This window comes from Andrena cerasifolii, chromosome 8 (genome assembly GCF_050908995.1).
Source record: "Andrena cerasifolii isolate SP2316 chromosome 8, iyAndCera1_principal, whole genome shotgun sequence".
NCBI classification, from domain to species: domain Eukaryota; kingdom Metazoa; phylum Arthropoda; class Insecta; order Hymenoptera; family Andrenidae; genus Andrena; species Andrena cerasifolii.
The window spans coordinates 9,816,262-9,832,852 of NC_135125.1; the positions used below are offsets into that span (position 1 = coordinate 9,816,262).

At 39.1% G+C, this 16,591-nt stretch overlaps 4 protein-coding genes across 8 annotated transcripts; 2 read left to right on the forward strand and 2 right to left on the reverse strand.

The window, feature by feature from the left end:
- Positions 1–20: 20 nt before the first annotated feature.
- Positions 21–1,693, reverse strand: LOC143371960 (E3 ubiquitin-protein ligase RNF14-like). 2 transcript variants are annotated; one of them, XM_076817688.1, is made up of 3 exons: positions 539–1,679; positions 305–472; positions 21–236 (listed from the first exon to the last, which is right to left on the reverse strand). In XM_076817688.1, exons 1-3 carry the CDS (start codon positions 1,526–1,528, stop codon positions 21–23), a joined length of 1,374 nt encoding a protein of 457 aa, XP_076673803.1. In that variant the 5' UTR covers positions 1,529–1,679. The 2 variants fall into 2 exon arrangements, with proteins under 2 accessions (XP_076673803.1, XP_076673804.1); XM_076817689.1 differs by lacking the exon at positions 305–472 and having other exon boundaries at positions 539–1,693.
- A 267-nt stretch (positions 1,694–1,960) lies between these two features.
- On the forward strand, positions 1,961–4,114 carry Pbgs (Porphobilinogen synthase). 3 transcript variants are annotated; one of them, XM_076817700.1, is made up of 6 exons: positions 1,961–2,244; positions 2,318–2,652; positions 2,943–3,090; positions 3,147–3,366; positions 3,447–3,679; positions 3,759–4,114. In XM_076817700.1, exons 2-6 carry the CDS (start codon positions 2,531–2,533, stop codon positions 4,044–4,046), a joined length of 1,011 nt encoding a protein of 336 aa, XP_076673815.1. In that variant the 5' UTR covers positions 1,961–2,244; positions 2,318–2,530; the 3' UTR covers positions 4,047–4,114. The 3 variants fall into 3 exon arrangements, with proteins under 3 accessions (XP_076673815.1, XP_076673814.1, XP_076673816.1); XM_076817699.1 differs by having other exon boundaries at positions 1,961–2,652; XM_076817701.1 differs by lacking the exons at positions 1,961–2,244; positions 2,318–2,652 and adding an exon at positions 2,690–2,811.
- Positions 4,115–5,443: 1,329 nt separating this feature from the next.
- On the forward strand, positions 5,444–8,718 carry Hsc70-3 (heat shock protein 70 cognate 3). Its single transcript, XM_076817642.1, has 5 exons — positions 5,444–5,580; positions 5,982–6,402; positions 6,491–6,856; positions 6,938–7,341; positions 7,433–8,718. The coding sequence occupies exons 1-5, from the start codon at positions 5,456–5,458 to the stop codon at positions 8,085–8,087; spliced, it is 1,971 nt and encodes a 656-aa protein (XP_076673757.1). The 5' UTR covers positions 5,444–5,455; the 3' UTR covers positions 8,088–8,718.
- Positions 8,719–8,795: 77 nt separating this feature from the next.
- Positions 8,796–16,508, reverse strand: LOC143371952 (RNA-binding protein RO60). Of its 2 annotated transcripts, none has more exons than XM_076817653.1 (9): positions 16,362–16,508; positions 15,639–15,856; positions 15,213–15,579; positions 14,927–15,138; positions 14,648–14,853; positions 14,013–14,133; positions 13,541–13,947; positions 9,616–13,476; positions 8,796–9,249 (listed from the first exon to the last, which is right to left on the reverse strand). In XM_076817653.1, the coding sequence occupies exons 2-8, from the start codon at positions 15,831–15,833 to the stop codon at positions 13,344–13,346; spliced, it is 1,641 nt and encodes a 546-aa protein (XP_076673768.1). In that variant the 5' UTR covers positions 15,834–15,856; positions 16,362–16,508; the 3' UTR covers positions 8,796–9,249; positions 9,616–13,343. The 2 variants fall into 2 exon arrangements, with proteins under 2 accessions (XP_076673768.1, XP_076673769.1); XM_076817654.1 differs by lacking the exon at positions 16,362–16,508 and adding an exon at positions 16,004–16,211.
- Between the last annotated feature and the right edge of the window lie 83 nt (positions 16,509–16,591).

Consider the following 16,591-nt stretch of genomic DNA (forward strand, 5'->3'; position numbering starts at 1 on the left):
AAAAAATTCCTTTGTTTATGTTACACCTGCATATTGTGATTTGTACGCGTGTCCTCTAATAAGCGTCTGTAACAAGTGTTATTCATACTCAGAAAATGATCGTACGCGTTGCTTGAAGTAATGTGCGCTCCGCACAGCCAGCAGAAGTGAGCTTTGCAATGAATGCACGTCATTTTATTGCACCCAGAAATTTTCACTGTCATGGTTTGACAACTTGGACAAGCCTTAGCATTTTTCTGTAAATAAAACATTTACATGATTGATATTACGTAACGTGGCATACAAACCAAATATAAAGATATACATTTAGATATTCCACTGTTAAGTGTTTCTCAACGATTATCTGTATTTGCTTTCGCCCGTGTCTCTTTTCTAGCAATCTTTTCTGTTGCTGATTTCCACTTTGATAATCTTGAATGAGTTTCGTTGCTTCGTATGCTGACACAGTGCATGGCGAGGCTCCATGATATGCCTGATACATAACTCATTAAAAACAATCAAAATGAAGCCTGTTTCGCTGAGATAGACAGTTGCATACCTTGTAACAGTAACTGCAGAAGGCGTAATCGCATTTAGCACAAATTAACAAAGTATCATCTGTATCCTTGACGTGTGGACATTGGCATGAAATTCGTGGACAATATATTAAATCCTTCATAGTACTCAACGTTATCCTTAACGATAAACTTTCGTATTTTGAGAATAATTTTGGACAAAGATCCTTAATTTGGTGGATCGCGATGGAAGAATCGCAGCTTATGGAAGGGCACGTCAGATTATTTACAGTACCGTCGTTAATGTTTATAGCTACATAGTCCTGCATACACTTTTTGCAATAAATATGACTACAATTGCTAAGCTTTATGCATTTCTCTCCGCAATATACCTCAAAGCAAATAATACATATGTAGTAATTATTTCGAAATTCAGTCTCGCACTGAGCCTTGTCGTAGTTAATCAGAAATTGTATTGGGTCGACGTATAACATGTTATACACGGCTCTAGCATCGCTCTCAAATATTAGATTCAACTTAAAGTAATCTTCTAGATTATAATATACCATGTGTAAGAACGAGATGTCTAATACATCCGTGATGTGAAGGAAAGTAAGGAGATCGTTCCTCAGAAACTCAAGCCACAGGAATAATATCTCCTGCCCTTTGTTATCTACCCATACTTCGTCTAATTTCTGGCAAACGCGCGATATTTGCCAGGGGGATAGCCACGAAGTTGTGACATAAAAATTCGGTGGACTTTTGGAAGGGTAATCATCGGGAAGCTTTAAATATACTCGGACAGGTGGGAGATACTTAACAATATACTTGGAGAATAGACCAGATTCTAAGTTCTTGTCGTTGTTATAAACGTTTTTGAACGTTAATGAACTAGCTTTAATAAATATATTACAATGACACTCTATTATATCTCCTTGAACATACGAAAACTCGTAATTACTGTTATAAATACTTGAAAGCGCTAAAATTTCGTCTTCCTGCCGAACTCGGTCGCTTTCTATTTTTTGTAACATTCTCAATTATCAGGTATTAATCTTCTATAAATTATATTAATTTTACCGGCAACCTGTGGATATTTGTAAATTGAGTAGGTCAACGTCATTAGTATGTACTGGATATGGGACGTAGGGTTTCATATCAGTATATTTCTATGTTACTGTGTCGCGCTCGCTAATTTGAAATGAGGAAGAGTGAAGATAGTTTTACGCACGGTGTATTACACAGTGGTTTTACAGATGAGAATGTTTCTTTCAATTATACTCGTATAATCATTTATTTAATTGATAAAGAATTTTATAAATGCTTTTTAGAATATATTGAGCTTTCATCCAGGCGAGGCATATATACTTAGTACTTATCGTAAAAAAGTGATACAGAGCAATCGAAATAATACACAGGGGAATAAACTGTATGGGCGGCGAGCAGAGCATTAAATACGCATTTACATAATGGCGCGACGTTTTGAAGTAATACTTGTTAATTGACCTCGTCTATAAAAATGATATAGCGCGGTAGATTTACAAACATTTAAATAGATGAGCTTTAAAACAAAGCAGTTCTATTTTTACGATCGTTTATTAATGTTTCGTAATTGAGAATTTAATAATCAACGATAAGCCACTTTGACTTATCATGCTGACGATCAATTTTGCAATTCAAAGCAATTCAAGGCACGTTTCAAGAGGATCAGAGAAGATATGTTTGAATTTTTATCGACAGAGAGCAAGGCGTACGTAATACACTCTTTTTCATTTATCCGAAGATATTAAGAAAATACAGGTAATGCAATCGTATAATTTCAGATTCTTTTAATGTGTTAATATTTTATTATGTATTACGTCCTACGAAAAGAGAGTGATTCTGCTTTTAAATAAACGAAGTATTTTTCACCGAATATTGGGTAGTACTGGTAGTTGTCTTGGGTATAGGTATATGAAAGTAAGCCAAGTGGCACATTTGTGTGATAGAAAGCAGTATAGCCGCAGGTATAAAGGAAATTATAATTGTTCTGGAAAATGACAGAAGTTCAGGCCAGGCATACTCTCCACAGCGGAATTTTTCATCCCGTTCTACGGCAATGGCAATCACCGAATGTAGAGATTACTGTTAACAATCTTATGTACCCAATTTTCATCTCGTAAGTACGATTCATAACCTACCGCTTCTGCCATAATTATGTATACATATGTACACCTGGCATTGTCGCATATGAACAACAGTATGTGTTCTAGTTTGTAGCAAAATGGTAGTGAATGAATTAATGGGAAGGATTCTAACAGTTTGATCTTCGTGAAAAGTAGGCCTTTATGCGTTACGTAAGAATATGAGAGAATGTATTGATAGCATCACTTGAAAATAATGTGTCACTTCTAAACTAATTGATATTTGGTGCACTTGAGGCGACACTGACATTACACTTTCTTTCAGGGATGAGCAGGATGCTAAGGACTCGATTGCTAGTATGCCAGGTGTTTACCGGTATGGCATTAATCAATTACGGAAAATGTTACAACCATTGGTTTCGAAGGGGCTGCAGTCAATATTATTGTTCGGAGTATCTAAACACTTGAAGAAGGTAATCGATCTATTAAAAGTGTTTCTAGATTATTTAATACTCGATGCTCTTTGTAGGATCATATAGGAAGCAATGCGGATAGCCCACAGAATCCCATTATTCAAGCTGTGCCTCTGATAAGACAGTGGTTTCCAAGTTTATTGATAGCCTGCGATGTTTGTCTATGCCCTTATACTATTCACGGACATTGCGGAATTTTGAACGAAGATGGAAGGATAAATAATAAAGCTAGCATCGCAAGGATTGCGGAGGTTGCTGGCGCGTACGCGAAAGCTGGTGAGATACGTCTTTCGCTAGAAATCTGAGTAAGAAGTTGAGCACCACTGACTTATCATTCACGAAACTGTATGATAAAGGAGCACAGATTGTGGCCCCATCTGATATGATGGATGGAAGAATAGGTGCGATAAAACAAAAATTGGCAGCAGCTGGATTAGCTAACAAAGTTGCAGTTTTATCTTACGCCGTGAAGTTTGCATCAGGATTCTACGGACCTTTCAGAGATGCCTCGCAATCGGCACCTCAGTTTGGAGATAGGAAATGTTACCAACTACCTCCAGGAAGTAATGGATTAGCTGCCAGAGCAGCTGTTAGCATCTTTCTTTCCTAAATTCTTTATCTCATTGCTTTGCCACAAGAAATTGAAACGTTAATTTTTCTGTTTAAAGGCTAGGGATGTTTCCGAAGGAGCTGACATGCTTATGGTGAAACCGGGTTTGCCTTATTTAGATGTCGTAAGGCACACCAAAGATGCGCATCCAGAATATCCAATGTTCGTGTATCAGGTGTCTGGAGAATACGCCATGCTTTACCATGGTGCTCACAACGGCGCGATTAATTTAGAAAATGTGTTGAACGAAGTTCTTCTGTCTATGAGAAGAGCAGGCGCTGATTGTATCATAACATATTTTACGCCCTTAATTCTAGATATGTTGCAACCGAAAAGCAAATATTGACAACGTTTATACATGACAAAACGGCAGCGGTTGTTTCATATTTTAAATAAAGACCCCGTATCTAAGAATTTATTTTACCCATTTCTCCGTAAAAAAATTATGAAAGATATAGGGCGCGGAGCGAAGAGCGATCGTATGTACCACGTCAATCGAAGCGGAAAGCAAGTCCCGTTAGATTTCGTTATATTGCATCAGAAATATAAAGATCGAGGTTCCTACGAATGCCCGTAGAATTTGAAGAAAATCATTCTTTACAGATAATAGTATATTGACTTGAAGAATTTTTATATCAAGCAATTAACGCTTTTAATTAATAGAAGCGTTTTGCAAAGAATCTTAATGAAGATATGTGTATGCACGTATATAAAAAGATTAAGTGGCGTACGCGAGGTATATTTATACCTCGATAAGAAAGTTTGCGCGGCGATATATATTTTTGTATAAGTATTTTTTTCTTTTTTGATATTTGTTACGAACAACAAGTGGTTGAATATATTTTCGCGGCGCTACGTGGCTCATGATTTGGCACCGATCCCTCCAATGGGAGATGCGCCCGAAATTTCCAGAAGCAAGATACCGTTGTGACGTGGGCCTATCGACAGGAGACAACTGTATATACGTCGACCAATCAGCGCGCCCCTTTCCATTGGCACTGGTTCCCGGCGACCAATCGGCTCCGGACACGACGAAATTTTCTCGTTAATATTCCAGTACTGAGATCGGCCTGTAGTCAGTCATTCCTGGTTGTTCCCGTTGCTCGTTTAGCTTGCTTCGGAGTAATTGCGTTTCTTAAAAAAAAGAAAGAAGAAAAGTGTGCACGCACAATTGTTGAACTGGTAAGTGCTAAGAGTACTAACGACTAATTCGGTTGAAAATTAACATGGGTAATTCACGGACGATCGTACTTGGAATATTATCGAGCGTCCAGCGTTCGGTGTCTGCCACGTCTTGCTTAAAAAGTGTAATTCCTTCGCAGTACGTGCGATTGAAATTCAATTATCCTTTTTCTAGCTTCCGCGAAAAGTGACGTTCATAAATGTTTCGTCCGTTACGTGCCTTTCCTGTTAACATTTCCAAAGTGTTCCGTATGATACGCACCGAAATGTATGCTTGCCGAAATCGAGTATTTTACAGACGGGCAATAGCTTTCGTGTAATTTATCGTCCTCATTGGTCACGTTTCTTTGTGGCGAAACTGCTATTTCGTATTGTTCGAGATTTTCATACAGTTCTTGGATATTTATAACGTTTCGTATGTCGGTACTAGAATCTTCTATGCATCGGTATTTCATTTCGCTCGCGATATTTTTGAAACCGCAATTAACATATTCCCCAGGCGAATGACTTAACAATTCTGCGATTATTTCTTATTTCTGTATAATTCGTAGGATCGTTTTTACACGAAGAAAAATGAAGGGAGCTAAAGCTCTGTTGTTACTGGGATTGGCAGTGACCTTTGCTGCTGCGAAGAATGAGATACAGAAGGAGGACATTGGAACTGTCATTGGAATTGACTTGGGCACAACATATTCATGGTAATTGAGAGCGATCCAGAGTGCATTTTATCAGAGAGTAGCAAAATATCCCGTGGTTCGCTTCGGGCCTAAGAGATATTAAGAACTCCATGAAAACATAGTTTACGCCTTTTCATCCCCTTAGGGGTTGATTATGGCAAAATCCTGAAATTGATTTTTAAGGATTTGTGTGGCAAACCTTTGTATTTAAAAACCAAGTTGCTGTCTAATCAGGCCTAAGTGATATTAAGGAATCCGAGAAAATACATGTTACTCCTTTTCACGCCCTTAGGGATGAAATTTCCAAAAATCCTTCCTTAGTGGGCATTGATGAATCAGTCAGTCAGGACCTCTTCTTTTATATATATAGATAATGTGTATTTGTATTTAAAAAATACCAATTTGAAATGTAATTGTTTCAGCGTTGGTGTTTACAAGAATGGACGAGCAGAAATCATAGCTAACGATCAAGGAAACAGAATTACACCCTCGTACGTAGCCTTCACTGCTGACGGCGAACGTTTAATCGGAGATGCCGCCAAGAATCAGTTGACCACGAATCCAGAAAATACTGTCTTCGATGCCAAACGATTAATTGGTAGAGAATGGTCAGACCGTGCCGTACAGCATGATATCAAGTTCTTCCCATTTAAAGTGATCGAAAAGAACAGCAAGCCGCACATAAGAGTGCTGGTTAATGGCGAAGAGAAAGTGTTCGCACCCGAAGAAATCTCTGCTATGGTTCTCGGCAAAATGAAAGAGACCGCTGAGGCATATTTGGGTAAAAAGGTTACTCACGCTGTCGTTACTGTGCCAGCCTACTTCAATGACGCACAGAGACAAGTAAGCGTGAAACATATGCTTCGTTACAAAGCAAGTTGGATTTAATTTTGGAGAGTGCTTTGTTAATCGATTGGTTATTTTTATTTAGGCTACCAAAGATGCAGGCACCATTTCTGGACTCATTGTGATGAGAATTATCAATGAGCCCACTGCTGCTGCAATTGCTTATGGTTTAGACAAGAAAGATGGCGAAAAGAACGTTTTGGTATTCGACTTGGGCGGTGGTACCTTCGATGTCAGCTTGCTCACCATCGATAATGGCGTATTCGAGGTCGTGGCGACGAACGGCGACACTCACTTAGGTGGTGAAGATTTCGATCAACGCGTGATGGATCATTTCATCAAGCTGTACAAGAAAAAGAAGGGCAAGGACATCCGCAAGGACAGCAGATCGTTACAGAAACTGCGTCGCGAAGTTGAGAAAGCTAAGAGGGCGCTCAGTGTTAGCCACCAAGTATGTAAAAAGCTTTCTCAGAAGTTGCTCCAGCTGAAAAAAACTCTTATACTAACGATGTGTTCTTGTTTCTTCCAATAGGTGAGAATCGAAATCGAATCGTTCTTCGAGGGCGAAGACTTCTCCGAAACCTTGACTCGTGCCAAATTCGAGGAGCTCAACATGGATCTCTTCCGCAGCACTTTGAAACCCGTGCAGAAAGTTTTGGAAGACTCCGACATGCACCAGAAGGACGTAGATGAAATTGTACTTGTCGGAGGATCCACTAGGATCCCCAAAGTCCAGCAATTGGTGAAAGAATTCTTCGGCGGTAAAGAACCATCCCGGGGCATTAATCCCGACGAAGCCGTTGCGTATGGCGCCGCTGTTCAGGCAGGCGTACTCTCCGGAGAGCAAGATACGGACGCCATTGTGCTTTTGGACGTGAACCCACTAACTATGGGAATTGAGACTGTTGGAGGTGTGATGACAAAGCTTATCCCTAGGTAAGAATAACCCGTTTCATCTTTTACATTCATTGAAACGATTCGGCTCGTGCAAATGCAAATGAATAAACGATCTTCTTATTTATTCTAGGAATACCGTGATTCCGACCAAGAAATCGCAAATCTTCTCCACCGCGTCAGACAACCAGCACACGGTCACCATTCAAGTGTACGAAGGTGAACGCCCCATGACAAAGGACAATCATCTTCTCGGTAAATTCGATCTTACCGGTATCCCGCCAGCGCCCCGAGGTATCCCCCAAATCGAGGTCACTTTCGAAATCGATGCTAACGGTATCCTGCAAGTGTCCGCTGAGGACAAAGGCACCGGCAATCGCGAGAAGATCATCATCACCAACGATCAGAACCGACTTACCCCCGACGATATCGAGAGGATGATCAAGGACGCCGAGAAGTTCGCCGACGACGACAAGAAGTTGAAGGAACGAGTCGAAGCGCGTAACGAACTGGAGTCGTACTCTTACTCCCTGAAGAATCAATTGGGCGACAAGGAGAAGCTCGGCTCGAAGATCTCCGATTCCGACAAGGCCAAGATGGAGGAGGCTATCGATGAGAAGATCAAGTGGCTCGAGGATAACCCCGACACTGACCCCGAGGAGTACAAGAAACAGAAGAAGGAGCTCACCGACATCGTTCAGCCCATCATAGCGAAATTGTACCAGGGTGCAGGCGGCGGTGTCCCACCCACCGGCGGAGAGGACGACGATCTAAAGGACGAGCTTTAACTGTAAAGCAACCGGTGCATGTATTCTCGTCCTAACTTAGACTGAATTTCTCACCGATCTCTAATGCGAAGCGCGCTGCAGAGGTTTAATGCATCGTTGATACGTCGAGTATAAAAGACTGATCGACGAACGTTCGTTATGTTCATTAAGTCGCCTCGGAACCGGTACACGGCCTGTGATGATCCACGTCTGTGTAACTCCGTCGCGTAACATAATTAACGGTCACCCCGATCTTCTCCATAACAAGAAGGTATATGAAAATGAAAAAAAAAAGGAAGTACACTTGAACGGAAAGAATATTACTCTCGGGAGTAGCGTCGCCAGTGTCCGAGATTAAGATTCCGCGCGTTAATTTATTTTACACTTAATTTCGTTTTGTATGTTTCCATTACATGTAATCGATTAAATAGATCGCGTGGCTGCAAGCAGTTACGAATTATATGCAGTGTGCGGTTGCGTGGACGAGTACGAATTAGAATGATTGTTAGTGCAAGTGTGCGTCACTTTTGCGCCTATTACTGCCTGTTTTAGGGAGAGCTATATCGTACTATGTACAATATAGGTGTTGTCTGTGTGGCGAGTGGATGTCCATATGTATCAGTATCACCGAAATAAACATTTTTTCAGTAAATCGTAAACGTCGCTTCAAATTCAGGCGTGGTGTACAGGCAGCAGCGATCCTCGCAAGGGAATTGAATGTGTCCACGGTGGATTTGGAACGAATTTTATTCGAAGATACAGTTCATGATTGTATATAACAAAAATAGTTGAAAATTTATAGACAGGGTTAGTTCTTTACACTTTTAATTGCCTATTGTATCTATTTTTATCGAAATATAATATTAACAGACGTAATATAATACGTAATCATAATAATGATAGAACGTATTCTTGAACAGCTTCCTGATATTCTTTTGTTTGCTCGAAGGGATCCACTCACTAAACACACATTTCGTTTATGTCGCACAGATCTTTCACGGTACAAAAATAACTGTCAGAATCCTGTTAACAACCATTTCGATTTCCTTTCGCAATGGAATTTTCATTTAGCCGTCGATTTCGCGCGGCGCATATTTTCGGTGCTCTGTGATTTCTAAAGCAGCGTCGTTCGATACAGACTGTAAAAATTAGTAATACTATTCACGGCCAACGACGTATCTCTCTTTCACGGGTACGGGGCCGTCCTTAAATTGCGTAAGGGTAATTTCAGCGATTTCGTACTCCCTCCCTCCCCCAGTATAAGAATTCGTAAGATTTGATATTGCAACTCCCTCCTTACGTAATATTTTTTACATTTAATTTTTTCAGTTATTAAAATTCTATTAAAGATTTATATAATTCATTTAACTCGGTTTCGTGAAATTTAAACTACTTTTCTGGTACATTAATGATAGTATTTGTATTCATTGAAAATTAGGTTAAACAATATTACGTAAGACGCTACCTGACTCCCCTCCCCCTAACCCCTGTAAGAAAACGTAAGAAATTAACGACTCCTCCCCCCAAAGGCCTTATGTAATTTAAGGACGACCCCTAAACTGATTAGCAAAAGAATATGGTGTACACGCGTCCGCATTTTTCCTTTTCCTTTCCCTTACTATTTACTAATGCAACAATAATCGAACGAATAAACGGCAGACGCCTATCCGCGCATTACATAGAATGTAAGAACGTTCGCTTCACGTATTTAGAGTACACTTTCTTTTCTAATTCTTTTTATAAAAAAGTAAGGCCGAAAACTAGGCATTATGTATTGAATCGTGTATTCAAACATTCAATTCTTTTGCGAGCATTATTAGTGTATCTCCCAGTCTTGTATCCGCCGATACTGAGAGCAGGACGAGGTATTTCGTTATCTTTTGTACGGTAAAAATTTAACATCCTTCTTTTTGGCATTGCTTTGAGAGACATTACGCGCGACACGTTGAGCGCTCTCTTCCCGGATTACCAAATGGAGGATTCACTAAAAATGCGATTACAATAGCCCTCTTCCCGTTTTAATCTCATTAATCCTAAGGAACATCTTGTTATCGTACTCGTGCGTACTCTGAGACTCCGTGGTAATAATTCATATACGTTGATCAATTACGTAAACAATTGTGAATTACGTATCCGCAGAATGACCCGCGCTTCCTGATCGAAATCAAGTGTCTCGGTTCGAATAAAACCAAATGTTCGTTTTTGACAAGGAAGCCGATCTCTCGCGTCTCTTGCATTACAAAAATGTAACATGATAACGCGTTACACCCCCTATGTTGCTAGTCGATGCGGAATTTTTCCTCTATTTTTTTTTTAATTCCCACTTCACGGTAAATATCTTTTTTTTATCCCCCGTTTTGGTAACTAGTATGAACACATTCAACGTATTGTTTTCTTTTTCTCATTCCAGTTAGACGGAGCAGCGCAGCCTGAAATGAGTGAACTTTATGAGAAGAGACCGCAGAAGCACACGTTTCCTTCAGGCAGCTGTCGCTGCCCTTGCATTATTACAGCTTTTCGCCTCTTTTTTTTCAACTTGCCGGACGTATTGTTATAACAGACGATGAGCGCGTCTAGTTTACAGGGTACGACCGAAAAGAACTGTCGATTTGAAGCGTCGATTGACGAGAACGTGATGGCTCTTAAGCATTGCACGTTACAATACGAGAATAACAATTGCTAAACGTTATTAGTACCGTTGCTAGCGTCGATAAGAAGTTATCCGATGTGACGCATAAAAAGAGTGGCAGTTGAAGAGATGACAGTGGCGATGTGTAATTTAAAATTCTGTCTTTCAAATGCACGAAATCTAAGCGGAACGCGCGACGGTTGCACGCTTCCTCTTCGATCGTTAGATAAAAGTATGTACAGGGATGTCCCATCGATGATAAAAATATGCCAAAAGATAGATAAAAAAAACGAATCATTCCTCCAACATTTTTCTTGTATCCAAAACAATTAGGAATACTCGAGACTATTATATAAAAAATAAAATGGGACACTCTTGTACATTAGACTACTACGTGTGATATCAATGAATACGATTAAACTACGAATACAGATGTAGCATACATTCCTATTACTCTTAATGAGTAAAGTAGTAACTAGGGCGCGACATTCTTTACGTTCGCTATCGCAACGTTTCTCGTGAAGAAAACCTTTTTAGTATCTTCCAGTCGGTAGAAGACACGCAATCTAACTGCCCATCGTGGTATAAATAATCTTTCTTTTTAAGCGCATTATCGGCCGGTGAAATTCGCTTAGAAAAAACTTGTCTAAAAAATACTATTACTTTCAATAAACTTATGATTTACAAAGTTCCCTACAAGGCATCGCGCAACTAAGATTAAAGGTTACAAGGTGAACTTCTTTCGGAAAATGGAATACCTAGAATATAATCGATGGAAGAATAATATTTTTTTTTTAATTTCGTAGCAGTTTATATTGCTTCCATCGACTATGTTTACAGTTAGTAACACGCACGTGTAACGCTTGATATCTTTTGTGACTGAGAAGAACGCGGTTACCCTTAAAATTTGTTTCCATTCTGTTTTCCTACGAGAAACTAAAATACCGCTATATTCTGTATTTATATTTATATATATATGTATATGCGCGTAGTAAAATTAGTAATAGTCGATCAGATATCGATCCTTGAATGGCCAGGCAGGCTGCAAAGACCACGTGAATATTAAGCACTTAATTTAAATGTTCGTCGAACCTGAGAATTCATCCACGCTGTACTTTTTAGCGACATATCGTTAAGAAGAGCTTTGCTTCTCGCTTTGGAAACCAAAGGACTTTCGGCGATGGTAATTCAAGGATCGAGCAAGAATCAATGGTGTCTCTAGATGCCGTCGTTTTTTTTTTTAAAGGGGAAACGAGAAAATCGACGCACTAATAAGTGTAGATCACTAATCAACAAATAAAGCAGAGACGTGGTGCGCCCCTGGCAACGTTTACTTAGCCTTTCGTCCTAGTTTGAACAATAACAATGTACTTCGTATCACAGTATTATATATCAGTAGTTGTATTTAGTATTTGTCGTATTTACTTTGGATATGGCAAATATGAAATATAACAGTAAAATTATACTAATGTAAGTCTATACTTCTTTGGGGCTAAATGCATATCACAGTGGGAAATTTTTCAACTATTTTTTTGTTTTTTCATTCTTTTTCAATTCTTATTAGATGGTATCAGAGACGCACCAGTCTCGGAAACGTGTCGTTTTAAAAACCACGTTAAATCTACCTATCTACGTGTATATATCTTATTAGAGATATTATAGAGAAGCTTAACCGCCAACCAGTGGAAATAAGCAGGCAATGATATATACCAAAGTAATTCTTTTACCGATAGTAGTTAAAAATGCACCTTATGTTATTTTAGATACTTGTTCGTACCTAATATGCAGTCTTATCCTAATTTCTTTTTTTTTAACTGCGCAACTGATTATATATAATCGAAAACGATAAAGTGTATCTGTTCCTAAATAATACAGGGTGGTCCGTGTTACTCGAAATGCTTTCAGTTCGTACAATCAAATGACCGATCACAGATTTATCACATTCATTTACTTTTCAATTACTGGTTTGCTCGATCTGTGTGCCATTCGTTTAAATAATTATTTACAAAATTCATTTGGAGAACCACCCTATAGAACACAAATGAAATCGTGGTCCAAATGGTTACACAGCTCATCCTAAATGCTAAAAACATACAGTAAATATTGTTGAATAACCTTGATGTGTTAGTATGAATATGAGATTAATTATATCGTTATGAGCTAGTGACGAAGAATCGTGAGTGCCGAAACGTCCTTTCTCTCTTTCTCGTTACACCGAACTTATATGAAAAGACGAGAGAATGTAACTAATTTCTTACGGGTATGGTTTTGTACTAAACTGAACATGTAGCGTCGATTGACAATAATACGGAAGAAAGTATCGTAGGCTAAACAATGTTTTCGGCACAGTTTTAAAAGATTTTTAAACTTTCTTCGTACTCTTTCTCTTTAAATACTCGTGCATCGCCATTCAATTTCTTTAATTTCAATGATAGAAGCTCGAGTCTCGTGTATTGGTCTCTGCGATAGTTATAGATACGCAGAAACCTGGCGTTAAAAATGATTTTAGCTATAATTTTCAAGTACTCTAAAGAACTTTGTTCAACTATTGTTCTTAACTGACAATACCGTGAAAATGATATTCCAAAGTTTAATCCTCGATTAGCTAGTACTGTCTGCCGGATAATGAATCGTTATGCGCGCGATGATTAAAACAGAGATTTTGCGAAAGCCTGTATAACCATAGGGACACTAGCGTCGAAGCCGTTAATCGTTAAAATATTTTTGTCACGTTTTTCCTTACGGTAGGTCGACGAAGCACATACAGCACAATTTATCAACCTGGAAATGCATAGGCGTATCAAGTACAATGCCAATTATAGTAGAGTAATATAAAATAACTCACTTTGTATTTGGATGCTTAAGTTTTGTCCTGTATGCTTGAAGGGCTTCCTCGGAAGTATCAGACTTTTCGAATATTTGATCCACGATGTTAATGAACACGTCGTATCTATTATTCTGATAAGCAGCCCACGACATTGGCTTACCCAAATTTACAGTCCCAACAGGCATTTGCTTTAATCTCCTTATAGCTTGACCGAAGGAGGCTGTCTTATCGATATTGACAGTATGGATTCCAACGTTCTTAAACGTTGCAACGGTCACGTTCTTCTCACTGCGAAGAAGGGCAAGTGCAATCATGCATCCCGCTTCCGCACCGTTCACGTTACCACTGCGCCAAGTACGCGTCTCCAACATTATTTTGTTCATATTGATCGTCACCATGTAACGCAAGCCAGTCGGTTGAAGGTGCTGGAAAATGTGACTGGTAAATTAGTGTAACGAGAATCATGACGCGCAAGGGAGCCTGTACTTACATGGAACGAAAGATTTAACATTTTATAGAGAGCATCGATGATCTTGGAATTCGATTTGGGCGGAGTTGGCAGAGGTCTATCAAATTGTTCTCTGAGTTTCCTTTTTTCGTACGTCAGCGGCCTTCAAGAAATCATGTGTTAAACATTAACAGTTGCTTCTTACAAAAGAACATCCCGAACCCAGAAATTCAAAAAATTCTGAAACTGTGAATATGTAAGGAATTTCCTCCTGATTACAACGGAATTTTTGTTTGCTGCACAAATTCACTCTAAGGGGGTGTAATTGACCCCTGAAAATCCGGTTATTTTCCGATTTTGTGTTATAACTCGTGAACTGTAAAATAATTTTTTTACCAAATGATAGATCTAATTAGAAGAAGTAACTTTTGTCTTGAAACTTTTTTTCTATCTCTTACAGTTCCTGAATTATAACACAAAATCGGAAAATAGCCGAATTTTCAGGGGCTAATTTCACCCCCTTCGCGTGAATCTGGGCAGCAAACAAAAATTGCGTTGTAACCAGGAGGAAATCCCCTGCATGTTCACAAAGTTTCAGAATTTTTTGAATTTTCGGGTTCGGGATCTTCCCTTGTTAGTAGCGCCGGTATTTAAAATTGCGAGCATTGGCTACCTACTTTCCAGAGTTTTCATAATCTCTTATTGTAACTAACACTAAAGCCGGGTGAACCTTGTCTCTGGTAATGTACTCCTCGCAAGTAACTTGATCCACTATTTTAGAAATTGTCGGCGAGTTTGGTTTCAGTAATTCGAGATTGTGGATTCTTTGCAGGTTGGTCAGAAGCAAGTTTAAATTCATTGACGGTATTAATGCATTCCAAACCTAAAGATTATAATGAAATTACGTATAGTATATACATAATGCAAAGATATTAAGAAGTCATTTATCGTTTTACCTCTTTCGACTTCAGCAGATGTCCAGGTATATGATCCAAAGTCAATTTATACACTTCCAAAAGCGTCGCTGCTCGAACCTCGTCCGTACAGTGTTTGAAGTCCTCGACATGTTCGATGTACTCCACTATTTCTGTAATCGTGGGGTCTTCGCTGTGTGCGTTTTTTATTTCTTCCAGACCACGAATTATGTACTTAAGGACCAATTCTCTCCCTGTTTAACAGTTTACTGTTTAATCGACGGGATTGATTATTTATGAGACAGTTATGCATCAATGAAATAAGTACCAGGATTATTGGGTACAGGATGAGACAATTTTATAATATCTTTATGCTTCCAACCATATCTGCCTTTGTACCTCGTCACACATTTCGCCAGCTCTATCGGCGTTTTTGATAAATACCAGTGATTTACAGCCTTCCTTAAACCCTGGCCCCATCCATGTTTAGAGCTACTAGTCGCATCCAATTCCTTCTGTTTACTTATCTGGGATGCAAACTTTATAAACAGAATGAAATGTTGCGGAGACACGCAGATTTTATTCAGCGCTGTGTACGCCGAGTGTCGTAAGCTTTCGCTTTTCGTTTGCCTGCAGCAAACTGCAAGAGCAAAGACTAATGCTTCTGGGTTCGGAACTAGGTCGCCTTCAAATGCCTATAGAAGATATGTTTCAGTCGAATTGTCAATATGGTTTGTCAATAATAAAACTTTACCTTTGTGATGATCTCAACCGGCAATAACTGTTTCTCTGGATTCTCAGCCAGTTCCTCTATCGATGGAACATTTCTAGCCAAGAAGTAGTTATGAGCGAACCAGTTGCCAGGCTGATAATCCAGATATTCTTTTCCAATATAAAGAAACTGTGATAGCCGTACTTCCGGATCATTTGGCTCCAAATCTACTGCCATTTCTCAACACACAATGCTGCAAACTATAGCGAATAGGTATAAAGCACTGAAATATTGAAACTAACCGAGATATGTACAGATATTCATTTCCCATCTATATACATAACAATAATCACTTGAAACTAAATACTGAGACATCATTTATACAGTTAGTAATTATGAATGTGTACATTGCTCTCATAAACTCGTGGTATCGAGCTATCTTTTCCTCAAATTATTGTTAAAAAGAGCGTAATTAGCATGGGCAGTGTAACCAAAATTTCTGTTCCCCTTTTCGTAAAACAGATCAGGTGTTCGAATGTTTATAAATAAAGAATCCCGACATCTACGTTCCACGCACACAGAATGCGTAAGAGAGGATAGTAACGGGTATCATACGATGGCCCGATAAGGTAACATGAAAATATGGGATGTGCCATTATAGTGATGTACGGCTTGTCTTTGTGTATTGTGCAAGTAGAAACTGTGCATGGTCGCGAGAGCTCCTATTCATTCGTATAATTTCTATTACGTGCATTCTCCTATTACCTTGCGTTAATTGAAAAGGCAACAACTCGGAGCACAACCATACAGAACGACGTTTTGTGACGTAGAAAAACGCGCTGTCGGAAGAAGTTATACAGCCCGTGTGGATCTCGGGTCGAGTACAAAATACAAAAGCTCATTGACCCCTAGAAAGACGCAGATGTCCGAGCGTGTAACATTATTTTCTCGTTCAAAGATAAGAATTCGTCCGGGCGAATTTCTCTGCTTTTATT